The sequence below is a fragment of the Natator depressus genome, chromosome 6 (assembly GCF_965152275.1).
Source record: "Natator depressus isolate rNatDep1 chromosome 6, rNatDep2.hap1, whole genome shotgun sequence".
Lineage (NCBI taxonomy): Eukaryota > Metazoa > Chordata > Testudines > Cheloniidae > Natator > Natator depressus.
The window spans coordinates 100,868,115-100,885,836 of NC_134239.1; the positions used below are offsets into that span (position 1 = coordinate 100,868,115).

At 42.3% G+C, this 17,722-nt stretch overlaps 1 protein-coding gene across 2 annotated transcripts in view; it reads left to right on the forward strand.

The window, feature by feature from the left end:
• DGLUCY (D-glutamate cyclase) overlaps positions 1–17,722 on the forward strand; it is a 92,022-nt gene that overhangs the window by 19,286 nt on the left and 55,014 nt on the right. For both annotated transcript variants that reach the window (XM_074956121.1, XM_074956119.1), the window contains exons 2-6: positions 1,387–1,498; positions 7,369–7,522; positions 11,880–12,078; positions 13,300–13,450; positions 15,345–15,467. In XM_074956121.1, coding sequence (XP_074812222.1) covers positions 1,396–1,498; positions 7,369–7,522; positions 11,880–12,078; positions 13,300–13,450; positions 15,345–15,467 — 730 coding nt within the window. In that variant the 5' untranslated portion in view covers positions 1,387–1,395. The remainder of the gene's footprint in view (positions 1–1,386; positions 1,499–7,368; positions 7,523–11,879; positions 12,079–13,299; positions 13,451–15,344; positions 15,468–17,722) is intronic.

The following is a 17,722-nucleotide window of genomic DNA, read 5'->3' on the forward strand; positions in this document are numbered from 1 at the left end:
CGGGACCCCTGCCCAATCCAACCACCCCTTCTCCCTGACCGCCCCCGGAAACCCTGCACCTGACTGCCCCCCGCTGCCCAATCCGACCCCCTCCTTCCTAACTGCCCCCCCGGGGACCCCTGCCCCCATTCAACCCCCTATTTCCCACCCTCTGACCACCCCGACCCCTATCCACACCCCCGCCCCCAAACTCCCCTGCCCTCTATTCAACCCCCATGCTGCCTGGAGCACCGGTGGCTGGCGGCGCTACAGCCGCGCTGCCCGGCTGGAGCCATCCACACACAATGCAGCACAGAGCATCAGGTTAGGCCAGGCTCACCGCACTGCCAGCACAATGCTCAGGGCAGCGAGGTGAGGCTGTGGGGGAGGGGAGAACAGCAGGGGACGGGACGGGGGCGAGCCTCCCAGGCCAGGAGCTCAGGGGATGGGCAGGAGGGTCCCACAGGCTGGATGTGGCCCGCGGGCCATAGTTTGTACACCTCTGCCCTAAGGGTTTGTCTGGACTAGGACAAATGTCCAAAGTTAAGTCAGGCTAGCTAACACGTTACCTTATCCTGACCTATACTTGAATGTTTTCCTAATGTAGATTCAAGTTAACAACTTTTATGTCTGCTTAGCAGGTTGAGGTTGAGTGGGGAACTTAGGGTGGACTGTGATTAACAAAATCAAGATAAAAGGTGTTAACCTGCATCTACAAAAGGTCAAGGATAGGTCAGGGTTAGGTAACGTGTATGACGTCAATCATATTTCCCAGTCTAGACAAACTCTCATTGCATGACCTTGGATGAGTCACTTAAACATCTTTGTGGCCTAAATTTCCCCAACAGAAAAATTGACCCAAGAGTATCCATCATACTATATAAACAGGAAATATTAAGGTTACAATTACATTCAGAAAATATATTCTCTGATTATCAAAGAGCTAAATTTCTAATCTATATACAGAGATATTTTCAGTTAGTAAATCAGTTCTACAAATCAAAATCTGATGGACTAATCTAGTTGTGCATTTGAGAGTCTCAAAAAGGTTTTGGGAACCGAAAACTTCAGAAGTTAAACACTTACCAAATGAATAAAGTCTATATGTTGCCTAACTGTAACTAACTAGATTTGACATTACAGCCAGACTGACAAACTGAACCTCAGTGGCTAATTCATTAGGAGATTCAGCCTCTGCTTAGTCGCGATCCGTGAAACAACCCTTTGAGTTTGTGGTTTGCATTTTGTTTTGAGACTGAGAATTGCAAATAGAGAGGAGACATGGCAGAATATTAAGAGGAAACACAAACCTTGAAACTGACACATTTGATTTTAAAGCAATAGTAAAATGCATGTGCTGTGTTTTTAAGTTTATAATCCAGTAATTGTCACTTTTTTCTGTTCAAGGATGAAGAGATGGTTTTTACAGGAAGCTTGAAATCTCTTCTTCCCCTTACAGTCAGAAGACTAATTAGATTCAACAAACTCAATATAAGTAATACTTCTGGAATGGCTGAGGGTAAGTGAACACAAGAGCTGTAGGTGGACACATAAATCCCATTCCTAGATAATAATAAATGGCCAGGATTTTTCAAAAGCACATTAAGTGAAACAGATGCAAAAGACAGGATGTTTGTATCTATTTCACTTGGGTTCTTTTGAAAATTCTGCGTCTCTAAAGGTAGGCTCCCAAATCCATATTAACTCACTTAAAGGGCTTCATTTTTAAAACTGCAGAGCACCCAGAAGCTCCCTATAATGTCAGTGGAATTGGCCCTTTTAAAGCACCAAGTGTATATTAATTACTGATGTGGACTTTATTCTGTTTGCAAATTATAAATGTGATCAAGTCAAGATCACTTGAACCTAAGCTATCATTAATTTTTAGGTCTGTGGTCAGTTCCTCTTTATGTCAAGATGAGGTCTAATATAGAATTTCCCCATGTTGGGTAGAAAATGTTTAGAGTTAGGAAATTGTCATCTATAATATTTAGACATTCCAAGGATGTTTTATTATGGGCAGCATGAGACCTCGGGCATCTGTCATTCAATCTCAATTTCCCTATGATCATGTAGCTTTTCCCCTCCACACATTCTAGATAAGTGCATAAGGAGCTGGTCATCCTGTTCCCTTGTGTGATTTTGTGGCCTTTAGCAAACATCGGCTGTTTACATCACTGTAAGGGCCAAGCTATTTCTGCCCAGTCCTAGTCTAGGTGGATTAGACCGGGGTTCTCAAACTGGGGGTCAGGACCCCTCAGGGGGTCATGAGGTTATTACAAGTGGGGGGTCGCGAGCTGTCAGCCTCCACCCCAAACCCTGCTTTGCATCCAGCATTTATAATGGTGTTAAATATATAAAAGGTGTTTTCAATTTGTAAGGGGGGGGTCGCACTCAGAGGCTTGCTGTGTGAAAGGAGTCACCAGTACAAAAGTTTGAGAACTACTGGATTAGATAATGTATAATGGAGTCTTATAACATTTCTTCCTACTTTTCTACTGCTGGTATTAGGACTCACTTTACGAGAGTGGTTGCTACATCTGCAACATGTGCTAGCCATGTTCCCCTTATTAAAATATTGCAAAGCTTCCACTTGGGATACAATTCACATTTTCACTGAACATCGTATGTTAAATTTGACAGCCAGACCTATTGCTCCATTTAGCAGAGCAGTTCTTCAGTCCTTGTTAATTGGCACTCTGTATCCCTCCATCCATTCTTAAAATAACTGCTTGCCAAACTGTCCCAAGAATGGACATATGCAGAAGACACTCAAAGAAGAAATGAAGGTTACTTACGTGTAACCAAAGTTCTTCAAGACGGACTCTGCATGTTCACGCTCCCTGCTCACCTTCCCCTCTTCTGTGTAGTCTTAATTAAGTAATACTGTTATACTCCTACTAGCAGTGGAAGGAACTGAGGGGTCAGCTGGTGCCATGCCCCCCTTTTGTAGCCTCCAAATGTGCTTGAACACTGATAAGTTATAGGAGGGACATGTGAGTACTCTAATAGGCATTACTATTAGCAAGTTCCACTGTTCATGCTACACCAGTTGTCTCCTCCCAAGGGTATTAATATGCAGAGTCCTCCTTGAAGAATTCTAGTAACCTTCATTTCCTGAATTTATAGTAGATTTCTAAGCTATGGATGCATGATGTCAGATGGTTTGATTGGTGTTTTTAACCTCGTGTTCATCTTCATCTCTGCTCAATAAAAGCATAAATGTATGTTTTCTGCAATATCTTCAGCAAAGCAGGACATGTCAGTGGACTTCAGAGGGGGAAAATGTTTAAATTTAGTATTAAATTTAATATATTTATTTACATTTAGTATTAAATATGGTTAGTAATAAATGTATTTCTGTAGTTAGTATGTACATTTAGAAATAAAATTTATTTCTGTCCTGTAAACTCCCTAGAGATTGGATTTGGGGGGGAGCATTCAGTACATAAATTTGTGCATACCTCAATTCTCACCTTTGCTTTGCAATTTTCCTTTAAGAGCAGGGTGGGTAGCCTTGTCTCTTGGTTTCCCGTCTTTTGTCAGTTTAGGTCAGGCCTAGGATGTTAAGTTAATATTGATATTTTTTCCTTTATGTAAAGAACAGTTACTTCTATCATGTCTCAGATATTTCAGTTGCAGTTTGTATAAAGATCCGTGGACCGGAACCCAGGTCTGCAGAGCCTGGGGCAGCTGAAGTTCACAGAGTGCCACTAAGACGGCATGCAGTGCCATGTCCAGGAACCACTGTGGAGAATAGGCACCGCAGGAAATACCACCTAGAGGACCCAGAGTCACAGTAACCTGCAGTGCTCTAATGGGCCAAGTGCACTATTTATTCTTCTTCAAGTGCTTGAACATGTCCATTCCCACGTAGGTGTGTGCATGCCACAAGCACAATTGCTAGAAATTTTCCCCCAGCGGTATCCATTGGGTTGGCTCTAGCGCCCTCTGGTGCCGTGTGCACATGGCACCTGTATAAAGGGCCCTTCCGACCCCGTTCCCCTTCAGTTCCTTCTTACTAGAGTGACCAGATGTCCCTATTTTATAGGGATAGTCCGGATATTTGGAGTATTTTCTTCTATAGGCGCCTATTACCCCCCATCCCCGTCCCGATTTTTTCACACTTGCTGTCTGGTCACCCTGTTTCCCACCACCACTGATGGTTGGCGGGAATCCTTCATTACTTAGGCAGTTCTCTCCTAGTGGTTTTTTCATACCAGTTTTAGTGTAAGTAGTTGTTATGGTTAGTAGTTAGAGTAGTTTTTAGTAGTTTTAGGTTTTAAATAGCTCCGATGCTTCCACACTTAACTTGCAGGGTTGTCTGCCTTCCCGGTGTTAGGGCGATGCCTTGGTTGCCAGGTTTCAAGCCCTGCGCTGCCTACAATAAAACTATGCCTTTGAGTGACACCCAACTCGAGCTGTCTCAAGTGCCTGGGGGAAGCTCATAGGAAAGACTGCTGCCAAATCTGCAGGGACTTCAGACTCTGGACTAGGAAGGACGGAGAGGTTCAACTGAAGGTCCTCCTCATGGAGGCAGCCTTAAGACCGGCTTCGGAGCCACGCTCGGACTCAGCACCAAGCACCTCAGCTTCTGTGCCGAGCGCCCATCCATCGACCTGGGACTCTTGGCACTGATCGCCCTCCTGTAGAAACACCACAAGCACCAAGAGAAGACCAGGTCTCTGGTGCTAAAATCAAAGGGAGACAGGAAGAGAGCGAGATCCGCACTGGACCGTTCGTCTTCCCCAGCACCAGAACATCAGGTGTCGACAACTCCAGTGCTACGGCAAACTCCTTGGACACCTACAAAGGAGCAACCTCAGAGTAGACAATGCACCAGCCAGTTTGCGATGCCGTCAACTCCTAAGGCATTCGCAATGGCTAGGGACCTTCTCACCCTGCCACTACCAGGATCCCCGAAGGGTCAAGACCAGAGAACCCAGAACTGGCTAGCGGATTGCCTCAGCAGGTTCTTCTCCTCTCACCATGAGCTTGAGTCATTCTCATAAACCCAGCATGACCCAGACAGCACTTGTTCACCACTCTCCACAGCATGTCCGTGGAGGTGCCAATTCAGCTTCCACTGCACCCAGACTTGATCTTCCAGATGGCCAGCTGCTACATCCAAATCTCGTCTCTCCATCAGACAGCCTGGAAGCTCCATGGTTGAACCCGGAGAAGCAGGCATGCTCTGAGCAGGTCTGTGAGGTCCTACTGAGCAGTAGGAAGCCCTGCATCTGAACCACCTACCTTGCAAAATGGAAGCGATTCTCCATCTGGTGATCCCAATGACAGATCCCACCTTTACGGTCATCTATACAGCTTATCTTGGACTACCTGCTGCTCCTGAAACAACAAGGCCTAGCCCTCTTGTCAGTCAAGGTCCACTTAACGGCCATTTCTGCCTTCCATCCCAAGGTGGACATCTGATCAGTCTTCTCCCACGAGATGGTTGTCCGATTTCTCAAAGGCTTGGAAAGGGTATACCCTCAAGTCAGAGATCACCTGTACTGATGGCACAGTTAGTCCCAGATTTTTGAACAGTATTTAGGCATTGCTGTGTTCAGCATTGCAACGCCTGACTGATCTAGGAGCGAGTTGATTGTCAATGGGATTTAAGCTCTTAAGTGCCTAAGTCACTTTTTAAAACTGAGATTTAGACTTAGTAATGGGGCAACACAGGGTTAATGAGCTAATATGAGCTCAGGGTGGCTGTTCCCCCTTGCATCTGTGAGCGATGTCAGGATTGGAGGAAGTAGCTTAAGAGGGAAAAGCACATCTCAGTTGATAGATCAGGAAGGAAAGCAGAGATTCAGTCCTCAGCTCCTGGAGAAACGGCTGACTGAAGGCAGGAACTCCCCAGATGACCACGAACTGATGGACCCTCCATGAAAGAAGGGAGGGTTAGATGTTGACTCATCTTGAGATGGAACCATTCCCTTCTATTACTTGTAAACTCAGTTTAGGGCCACAGCATGACAAGTGCCCTCTGAAGAAAGAGAGCCTTAATCCAATTTTGGGATGATTCATTTGTGTTAATTCCCCTTGTTTCTGTTTGTTGACTATTCTGGAAGGTGGGGAGAGACTTTAAAATGACCTGGCCAGAGGGCCACATCATGGGAAGAGGCAGACCACCACAGAAGGTATCTGTTGGGGAAAGAAGTGCTATACCATGCCTGGCTGGCCACACTGAGTTGCTAGTGGTGAGTCAATCCCTTCACAGGCTCCTAAATCAGTTAGGTGTTGCAGCACTGAGTACAGCTAAGTACAGTTTCTGCAGCTCCCATTGGCCGGGAACGGCAAACTGCAGCCACTGGGAGCTGCAGGGGGCCTTGCCTGCAGATGGTCAACATAAACAAACTGTCTCGCGGCCCGCCAGTGGATTACCCTGATGGGCCGCATGCCAAAAGTTGCCAATCCCTGGAGTACAGCACCACGTAAATACCTTTTAAAAATGTGGGCTTTAGGGACTATTAATCTGTGTATTTTATACTGTAGACCAGACCTGCCCCTTTGATTGCATCCCTGTTGTGGTCAATGAGTATTACATATGGAAAAAATAAAAGATTTTAGTAGTTGCTGCTTAAAGATGAATATCTGCTTTTTTCATTTTTTCTCATTTTGAAAAATCTCAAAGATGCTAGAGGCCTATTACAGAATAGTAGCTTGCAAAAATGACATGCTTTAAATTAAAGCTGGTTCTGAGGTGATTGCAGACCTGTCTGAATCTGTAATAATTCTATTATTTTCCCTCCTGTAATTTAGAAATAGCTGAAATGACTTGAATCTAACCTAACAGACAAAATTTCACTCCTGGGAGAAAACCCTTGTGTGCTAAATTGCAACCCAAGTACATTTCCGAGGCCAAGTTTCAAATGCCTGTGAAAATTGGGCTGTGTAATGAAAGATCTTTACTTACTAGACTGGTTTTGAGTTGCAGTTTTGCATTAACACAAGAAAAATAAAGTGCTGTATGGACAAAGTATTGTACTCTTTTTATTTCCATGCCAATATTTACATCAAATAAGATAATCTGTTCTATAACATATCAATTTGCCAGACTATTTGTAGGGTTCTGGTTTCCCCATAAAATAGCTTATTAGAGAAAAGCCACCCTCTCAAACTGGTGAATGCCAAGTACTTACACTACTAAAATGATTGCAGTAACATTGACTGTGAAGAGCATATCTAGGAGTGATTTTATAAACAGTCTTTCCAAAAACATTGAAATTTTATTTAACTATAGTATTCTGTATTATATTTTAAAATTCTCTTTTTCAAGGGAGAAAAATCTCTTCTCTAGGTAAAATCCATACAGAAATATTACTGTCACATATATTAACAATTGAATTAGTAGCTGATAATTGTTCCCTTTAATGCTTTAAGGCTATAAACAGGCAAATGTTGTGATTTTGCACAAATCCCTTGCTGATGACTTTGAAAAGTTTTGCCATGCAAATGATGGACCTCTCCCACTGCTGTACAGAAGTAAACCAGGTGAATGGAAATGTCCTTCTCTGAGCAGCTATTGTGATATCCGGTAAGTGTGGAAGTCTTTCCAGGTGTCTCACAGGTCTGATATGGATACTGGAAATTATTTGAAGATAACATTTTCCAGAGTGCAGACCAGCCATAGCTTTGTACACAGTGAGTCCAACTTGCTCTCAGTTATACCTTTGCAACTGAAGAAAATGGACTGAGGCAATAGCATAGAATTTGACCCATTATCCTAGTTTTTGGGTCGAACACCTTTACAATCCGCGTTGTCAACTTTTCAATTGTTTCAGTGATCCGAAAAATGAAGTTATATTTAGTTGCAAAGATCTCTCAGTAGTAGACCTCAGAGTTAGCCTATATTATTTTTCCCCATTTCTGCTTTATCCAATAGCAGCACTGATATAGTTGCTCTACATTGCTCAGAGGTGGTTAGGAGACTGACTTCTGGAGCAAGCAGTCAGAGCAAGAGTCAGAATTCTGAAAAACAGCGGCTCCCTAATTTTGTAATGCTCATGAGAAGGAGATCAGTCTCAGGAGCATTTGTCTAGTAAGAATAAAATGTGTAGATGGCTTGAATGTGTGCCCAAGCTTTCTGGCTTAACATGTAGTTGTGTAGGACAAGCAAGCTTTTACTGTTCTTCGAGTGATTCCACATTCCACTATGGTTGTGCACATGCCCCATGCACAGATGTCAGAGATTTTTTTTTTTTCCCTCAGCGGTACCCAGCAGGGTGGCTCAAGTGACCTCTGTTGCCAAGTGTCAATGCATGCTGGTATAAGAGAGCGCAATCTTCCCTGACATGCTCAGTTTCTTCGTACCTCCAGTGATGGTTGTTGGCGTGATCCAGACTTGAAGTAACAAGTGCTTCCCTCACTCTTTTCTGCATATAAATACTGTTGTAAATGAGTAGTTTGTTATAGTTAGTTTCAGTGCTTAAGCATGGCCCCTTCCCAGTCCCTCTTCAGAGACCACTCTCAAAATTGCCCTTCAATAGGAAGTCTAATCTCTTCCTCAGGCAGAGGCCATAGAGGAAGTCCCGTTGTACCTCAGGAAGAAGGGTATCTATTCCTGCTACTACTACATCCCCCAGGACAAATGGGGGTCTCAGGCCTATTTTAGATCTAGGAGAGTTGAACAAATTCCTGAAGAAAATAAAATTCTGCATGATTACCCTAGCTTCAGTTATTCCTTCCCTGGAACAGGGGGACTGGTACTCTGCCCTTGACTTAAAGGACGCTTGCTTCCATGTTGCAATATATCATGACCATCAGAAGCTTCTCAGATTCGTGGCGAATGGTTGCAATTATCAGTTCACGGTGCTTACATTGGAGCTGTCAGCTGTTCCTTGGGTGTTCATGAAGTGCATGGCAGTTGTGGTAGCTCATCTATGAAAATCTGGTGTCCCTGTATGTTCCTGTACCTGGATGACTGGTTGATCAAAGGTTGATCCAAGGCTCAAGTCCTGCCCACTATATCCATTGTCCTGTCCACATTCTTTGCACTGGGGTTCCTACTAAATTGAAACAAATCAGCCCTTAACTCAGTATAGACAATAGAGTTCATCGGGGCAGTCTTAGACTCCACAAGGGCTAAGGCCTTTCTATCACAAGCCAGGTTCTAAACTTTACAAGATCAAGTATTGCAACTGAGAACATACCCCCTCGTAACAGTACATAGCTGCCTCAGTTTTCTGGGCCACATCGTAGCATGTACCTGTGTAGTTTAACACACCAGACTACATCTCAGAAAGCTGCAGGCATGACTAGTGGTTCAAGTCTCTACGTTAGTTCTGTCATCTCTGGAGTGATAAATGGACCCTCTGAAAGTTTGCCTGAGGATTCCGTTTCTCCCCCTGCTATCAAACCTCAGTTTGGTCACAGATGTGTCTTCAGTGGGCTGAGGAGCTCATATGGGGTCCTGCAAACTCAAGGTCTTTGCTCATCTCAAGATCTAGAGACTCATATAAATGTTAGGGAGTTAAGAGTGGTATGTCTAGCTTGCTTGGCTTTCCTCTCCCACATAGTGGGGAAAAAATTATTAATTCTGACAGACAATTTGGTGCCCATGCTTTACATAAACAGACAAGGAGGAACATGGTCAGACCAACAGTGCCAGGAGGCAAATTGCCTATGGACTTCTGTCTCACCTCAGTTTATCTCAGAGCTGCCTACCTTCCAGGGAAACAGAACATGTTAGCGAATCAGCTGAGCAGATCCTTCTCCGATCATCTTGAGTGATCACTATGTTCAGACATGGCCAGGTTCATCTTCCAACTCTGGGAGACCCACCAAGTGGACCTGTTTGCAATAAGAACCAACAGAAAATGCCATCCATTCTGATCCTGGGGAGGCTCAGCCCAGGCTCACTGGCAGATGCTTTTCTCCTGTCCTGGAAGGAATCCCTTGTGTATGCTTTCCTTCTGATTCCTTTACTTCCCAGGGTCATATTCAAAGTGAAACAAGACCATGCTCACCTCATCCTCATAGCACAAGCATAGCTCCTCAACACAGGTACTCAATCCTACTATCCTTGTCAGTCAAGCCTCCTCTGTCTCTCCTGTTTGATCCAGACATCATTTCCCAGGACCACGGGCACCTTCTCCATCTGACAGCATGGGATGCTTTATGGCTGACGACTTTTGAAATGTCCTGCTCAAAGGATGTTCAGAAAGTGCTTCAGAATAGCAGAAAACCCTCAGCTAGGAGCTTTTACCTCGCTAAGTGGCAGCACTTCTCCATTTGGTCTCATAGGAAAGGTGTATTTCCAGAGCAGGGCCCCTGAACCTCGTCCTTGACTATCTTCTAGATTTAAAACAGAGTATTGCAATTAGTTTTATAAGGGTGCATCTAGCATCTATTTCAGCCTTCCATGTCTTGGTGGGTAACAGATCCCCTTTCTCTAAACTCATCCTCACCTGATTCTTAAAGGGCTTGGTCAGATTACACCCACACGTATGAGACCCCATCCCTCCTTGGGATCTTTTGAACTCAGTCCTAGCAAAATTGATGGGACCACCCTTTGAGCCCCTTGCAACTTGCTCCCTCCTTCACCTTTCCATGAAGGTAGCATTTCTGGTGGCAATTACCTCAGCCAGAAGAGTGGGTGAGTTGAAAACTCTGATGTCAGAGCCACCCATACAGTTTTCCATAAGGATAAAGTTTATCTTTGCCCCCACCCAAAATTTCTCACAAAAGTAGTCTCTAATTTTCTTGTTAATCTAGCAATCTATTTGCCCATGTTCTGTCTGAAACACAGTGCACATAGGGATGAGGAAAAGCTTCACTCTTGGATGTGAGAAGGGCTTTAGCTTTCTACCTGGCACAAACTAAATCTTTTAGATCCTGTATGAAGTTGTTTGTAGCAGTTGCAGACAGAGCTATGGGCCAACCAGTTTCCACTCAGAGAATCTCCTCCTGGATCTCTGCATTCGTTTCTGCTACCGACTGGTTAATACAATCCCACCAACTAGAGTGTTAGTACATTCTACTAGTGCACAGGCAGTTTCTGCAGCTTTCTTAGCACAAGTGCCAATTGTAGACATTTGTAAAGCAGCCACTTGGTCATCAGTCCACATTTTTGCATCTCATTATGCCATTTTTGTCAGTCAAGAGCAGTTGTTCTCAACCTGTGGCCCAATTAGCACACAGCTGTGGCCCATGTGATATCCTTAGGACCATAGAGGTAGTATATATGTTGTGTGGATTTGGCCCACATAACACACAGAGAACTGCATATGTGGCCCACAGTGGTAAATAGGTTGAGAACCACTGGTCCAAAGACAATGCCAGTTTTGGACCAGTTATCTTACAATCACTGTTCAGGTAGACTCCGAATCCACCTCCTTGCATGTTTGCTTTTGGGTCACCTACAGTGGCATGGACATGTGCAATCACTCAAAGAATAAAAGCTAGTTACTTTCATTTCTGTAATTGTTGTTCTTCAAGATGTGTTCCACATGTCCATTCCATGACCCTCCTGCCTTCCCCTCTCTATGGGAATTTGTTTGGTACAAAGGAACTATGGCAGGTCAGTGGCAGCTCTGCTCTCTTATACCAGCACGCATTGGTGCATGGCGACAGAGGGCTCTCAAGCCACACCAACTGGTACCACTGAGGGGGAAAAAATCTCTAACTATGCACAGGGTGCACTCACACCCACAGTGGAGCAGACATGTGCAACCCATATTAAAGGTCAACAGTTACAGCAAGGTAGATTAACCAGTTATTTTGTGTTGGTTGCGCTATCACCAAGAAGAAAAAGAAATGAACAGAACAGGAAAAATCCTGAGATTTAACACTTCATGAATGTCAATGTAGGCAACATTTCTTCATGTAATAATTCATTTTGCTTTAAAAATTGTGATAATTATGACAATATAGCTTTTCCTTTATTTCATTAGAACTGATTGCCTGCTGTACAGGATATATGAGTATGGAGCTTGTACTGGCACTTTGGCAAGTCTGAAGGATTATTCTGATCAGCTTAAAGACATGGTGACTTTTTATTTAGGCTGCAGCTTCTCATTTGAAAAGGTAGTCCACAAGGTTGGTGTTCCTCTAAGGAACTTTGAGCAGAAATGCAACATAAGCATGTACAAGGTAAGAATACAGTAATTGTTAAATTACATCAGCACGTTTTTGTACACTGAAACCTGTACCACAGACCATCTCCAATACACACAATAATGCCTACTAATAAACCACTTTTAGTATCTCCACATGGTTTTGCTGTTTAGTTAAAAGGTTGACTGTACTATGCAATGGATTTTTGTTTCACCTTGGGTTATCATTCGACATGTTTGTTTCTGTTTTCTTGGTCTCAATTAGAAGAAAAAATCACTCTCACAGTGAGAGCCTATGTTAGTCTTCAGCTTGGAGAAAATATCTACAGTTGTTTATAAAGAAGAATTTTTCTAATTGTGTTTATTCCATTCTAGAATTAAGAAAATATCGCTATTTATTTCAGTAATGGTATTATCAAGATAGCATTTATTTTATCTTTTGAATTTAGACCTATGAATGATCCTTAACTATTATCTCTTTATACTTTAATTGAAATTAATACCTTTTATTAAACATTTCCTGTGCGGACAGTATTATTTTTTGGTTTGCTTACTATTTCTCAAATGACAAATTAACTTGGAAGTAAGGCATTTTGTCTTTATAACCTAGATTAAATGACTCAACATTAAAATTTCTTACGACCAATCTGTGACTCCTCTTCCATGGGCAGGAAAGGCCCTGGCCCAAAGGAACTTGAATATTTCTGCTATGGAAATGGAGGATTGCCAATTTTGGGTTGTACTGCGATAAGGATCTGTAGGACCTTTGCAAACACTGCTATATGCAGTTTCCCTGCATTTTAGCATGCATGGAGGGTTGTGGCCAATAGATCTGTTTGTTTGTGCTTTTTACCCCGCTCTCCCCCCCCAGCCCCCCATAGAAGGAGAGAAAACTAGCAGTTAGGGCTACATACCTGGGATCCACAGTTTATCTGGGCTTACCAAAATTCATGCTGCATATGCCAAATTAAGGATTTAGCTCTTAGAACATAATTAATGGTGCAGAAGATATTCACTGTAATACATGTTAATTACAAGAGCTAAAGGGTAGAATGTCTGGTTTCTTCACTATTGATTGTTATAGGAAATGGATTATTTTCATTAGATGCTAGTTAGAATATTACTCAAAATCCTTTAAAAATGTATGTTAAAATGTGCCCCTTAATTCAAGGGTGCATAGTCATTTCAGAACTGAAAATAAGCCTTGATAGTTCTTCAATTCCTGCTAATGCCATGGTTATTTTTAAAATATTGTCAGACAGATATCCCTTGCTGCAGAGTTGCTAGTTTTTGCTGCAATTTAGTGGTCACAATGAGACCGATTCCTGAAGACAAGTTAGAAGCAGTTGTGGGAGCTACTTATCCATTGAAAGACTCACATGGAGCACCAATTCACATTGGTAACCCTGGTCAGTGTACATTCCATACATTTTATTCTAGGAGTGACTGAAACTATAAAGCCAAGGAAAAAAATTAACAAAAGATACAGGGAACAATAAACATCAGCCTAAATTTCAAGTGGCTACATTAAAAACCTAAACCTTTTTATAGGTACATAGGTACTGATTTGTTTACAATTTAGTTTAGCTGAAAGTGAAGGTTTGATGTGACTAAACACAGAAAATGTGTTGGATAAAGAGATGGATGTGTGAAACAGGGAAAGAAGTAATGTAGTCTATATGGATTTCAGTAAAGTATTTGATTAAATCTTATTTGAAAAATACATGTGGTTTGGCTTGAATATGTGCACTGTCCCATCATTGGAAAGGGGAACAATAAATGGCAGTGTTGGGAGATGTCAGTTTCGAGACAGGGGATCAGTTGTAAGTCTGGTATTATTTAGCATCTTCATTAATGAATTTGAAAGTAAACACCACATTGCATTTCAAAAGGATATTGAACTAAGGTGTGTTAAAAACAACTCTGAGGACAGAGAAAATAATACAACTGACTTGGAGAGTTTAGAAATACAGTCAAGAACAAACAAAATGAAGTTCAGCATAGAAAAATGTAAGGTCATTCACGTAGGGGAAAAATGGAACACAGCTATTCAATAGGAAGATTATGTTTGGAAAGCAAAATATCAAAGGGCAACGGTGGAAAACATATTAGAAATGAAGGAGTACTTGTGGCACCTTAGAGACTAACCAATTTATTTGAGCATAAGCTTTCGTGAGCTACAGCTCACTTCATCGGATGCATCGATGCATCCAATGAAGTGAGCTGTAGCTCACGAAAGCTTATGCTCAAATAAATTGGTTAGTCTCTAAGGTGCCACAAGTACTCCTTTTCTTTTTGCGAATACAGACTAACATGGCTGTTACTCTGAAACCTGTCATATTAGAAATGACCTTTTATTATGAGATGGTAGTAATAAAAAAAAGCCAGTGAAGTTACTGGTTTTATCAAATTACAGAGCATGGAGGGAGGTCTATATAGCATTAGTGACCCTGCACCTAGAATAATGCATACAGGTCTGGGTATTTAACTGCTAGAAAGCAAACTATACATTGGAGTGCATTCAGAGAAGAGCCAACAAAAATGATTTGAGGCTATTTTTGTTGGTCTCTGAGGAGAGTTTTAAATAATCACATATGGCTCACTCAAATGAAGTCTAAGGCAGGTGGGGGAAAATAAGAAAACCAGCTGCAGATGTCTGAAGAGCATAAACACAAAGGAGAGAGATCAATTGTTTAGGATGATCCAGGACAGTATAACTAGAAATAATTGAATTAAGTCAAGCAAAGGAAAATTTAGGCTGAAGAACAGGAAAGGTTTGATAAGTGAGATCTAATAAGCTGTGGAATAACTTCCAAAGGGAAGTAGTGGAGGCCCTTATCTTTAGTTAATGAAAATGGGCTGGACAGAGCACTGGAGAATGTGCTGTAGGTAGGAACATGCCTGTAGTGGCAAATAGGAATAACCCACCACAACTCTTACGAAAGTAGCTCTTGAGTAAACAGATCGGTTATTGTAAGAACGTTTCCTAGGAACTCTGAAATTCAGAGAGTGCTCAGCAGGTTTTCATTTGTCTCAGATACAGCCAGATATAATATGTAATAAAATATCATCCGTGTTTTACTAACGTACAAAAAAAATTTAAGGCGTGTAATATTAGCAGAGGAACCGAGGACACATACATGCATGCTAAGGGAACCTAACAAGCCACTTGAGTCATAGGTTGGCTTTGCCATTGCTGCTTTCCATGCTGCAATTTTAACACCGTGTCACTGGATGAGCTCAGCTTTATACCATTACTGCTTTGCTGGAATTTAATGTTGTTTTACTGTTTGTCAATCATAGGCCTGTTAGGAATCCAAAACCTTTCCAGCCCAGACTATGGAGATCCAGTTCAGCCTCACCCTGGGGATGTTCCAGTGTTTTGGGCCTGTGGAGTAACAGGGGTGGAAGCAGTCAGCAACTGCAGTATGTACTACATATGATGTACTTTTTATGGTTGAGATAACAGTGATTTCATTTTTATGTTGTTCACTGTACACTGAGAGACTTCTAACTGACAGGATGTGGTTAGTGGGTCTGATCTTCATTGCCCTGAACTAGACCTGGTTGGAAAACCCTTGATGGACCCATATTCTGTTGGAACAGTTCATCTTTTGAGTTATTTTCCCTATGGGTGCTCCACATGAGGTTGTGCACATGCCCATGCACTCTTGATTGGAGATCTTTCTGCTAGTAGTACCTGCAGGGCCGCACCTGCACTGTACACCTCCTTGTGCTCCAGTCTTAGAATATGTCGGCAGGAGTGGACCCGTGCTACTTCAGTTCATTCTTAACTTCCTGCAGCTTGAGATGGAGTTCTGTGGTATCAGCTATCTGGTTGACAGTTATTCTTCTGCCCTTTTACTCTTTATTTTTGTTTTATAATTAATTTTTAGTTTTGGATATTGTTCATTTACATTTTATAGCACAGATGTGCTTTGAAGGTGGGTTCCCCCATCTGTCCCCCCTTTCTTTGAGGCCCCCTTTTCTCTCAGGCCCTCTTGACTGGCAGCTTTCCTGGCAGGATATGCCCAAGATCCCAGGATTCAAGCCCTTCCAATCCTGACACAAGACTTTCTCCCTTCTGTGATAGGCATTCCAGCTGCCGCTCCTGTCCCATCCAGGCTTCAAGAGTACATGTCAAAAACTAAGGAAAGACTATCTGAAACTGCTCTCCATGAAGTGCTCCCGTAGACCCACAGGATCAGATTTCACACATGTTCTCCCACATCCAAACTCCCTCCCAGAGCCCTCGCCCCAACCCCACACCCCCAAACTCCCTCCAAGAGCCTGTGCCTCACATCCCCCCCAGCCCTACACACACCCCACACTCCGAACCCCTCATGGCCATTCCTCCGCCTAGGAGCAACAGGAACATGTCGCCGCTTCTGGGGAGCCACATAGGGAGCCTGCCGGCCTCACACCAACTGGGACTATAAAGCAGACTTTCTAATAAGATTAGAAATGCCAGTGTATAGAGCTTTCCGGTTGGTACAGGGCCGGATAACACAGCTTTTAGTGTACTTTAAAACCATAATTTTACACTACTGTGAAAATTTAACTCAATAACAACAACAAAATGCTTAAAAATAAACATCAGTATTACCTGTCAAAATTATTTTAAAAATCTAATTTTGCCAAGCCTACTTATTTTACAATATAAAATAAAATCAACTGAAACAAAACATTCTGATTTTCTCAAAAAAATCCATTTTGACAGATCCAAAAAAAAATTTTCCTGAATTTTCTTTCACAGAGAATTTCAAAAATTTGGAGGTTTGTTCCAAATCACAACAAAAACAAACTTCAGGATTCTTTGTGAAACAGCATTTCCATTCTCCACACAGCTCTGCACTGCACCTTATGCAGACATTTATATTTAATGCAAAGTGAGGGCACAGTGGATGTGAAATGATTGCAAACCTAAGTGACAGTGTTTTACATTGTGTCTAAATGACTACACATTATTTTTTTTAATGCTTCTGCAAAGTGAGTTTAGTAACATGGACTAGAGCAGTGCTTACAGAGGGTAGGCTGCCTCTCACACACATTTACTATACGGCAAATTCACATATACTAAAGAAAGGCAATGTTGTTTAGTATTTGTTCTACAGAACTGCGTGACTGATTATATTTTTAATCCCAGCTGTACCACTGACTCATTGTATGACTGTAGACAAGTCACTTGTACCTAAATTGTCAAAACTATCATGATTTAGGGTGCCCCACTTGAGACATCTAAGACCTGATTTTCAGATTAACTCCATTGGGAGCTGCAAGTTCTCAGTGCCTCCAAAATCAGGTTCTGGATCGCTCAAGTTGGGTAACAAAAGTGGGGACACTTCTGAAAATATAAGCCTGATCATCTAAATATGTTTTCGTATAGTCTTTTTCTTAAGTGAAAATGCATTCAGCTGATCCATAAGCTTACCTTCCTTTCCTCCAGACGCGCGCGCGTGCGCATGTGTGTATACATACACACACACACACACACACAAACGTACAATGTTACATATGTATATATTTGATTAGCTCCCTTCACATGTCACTTGTCGTAGATTGTAGGCTCTTTGGGGTAGGGACCATGTATATGTTTTAGGATGCAACTTTTCTATTATTCTTATCGTTCTGGTGCTTTATCAATAATATTTATTTGTTATTAGTATAGCATATTGAGTTGA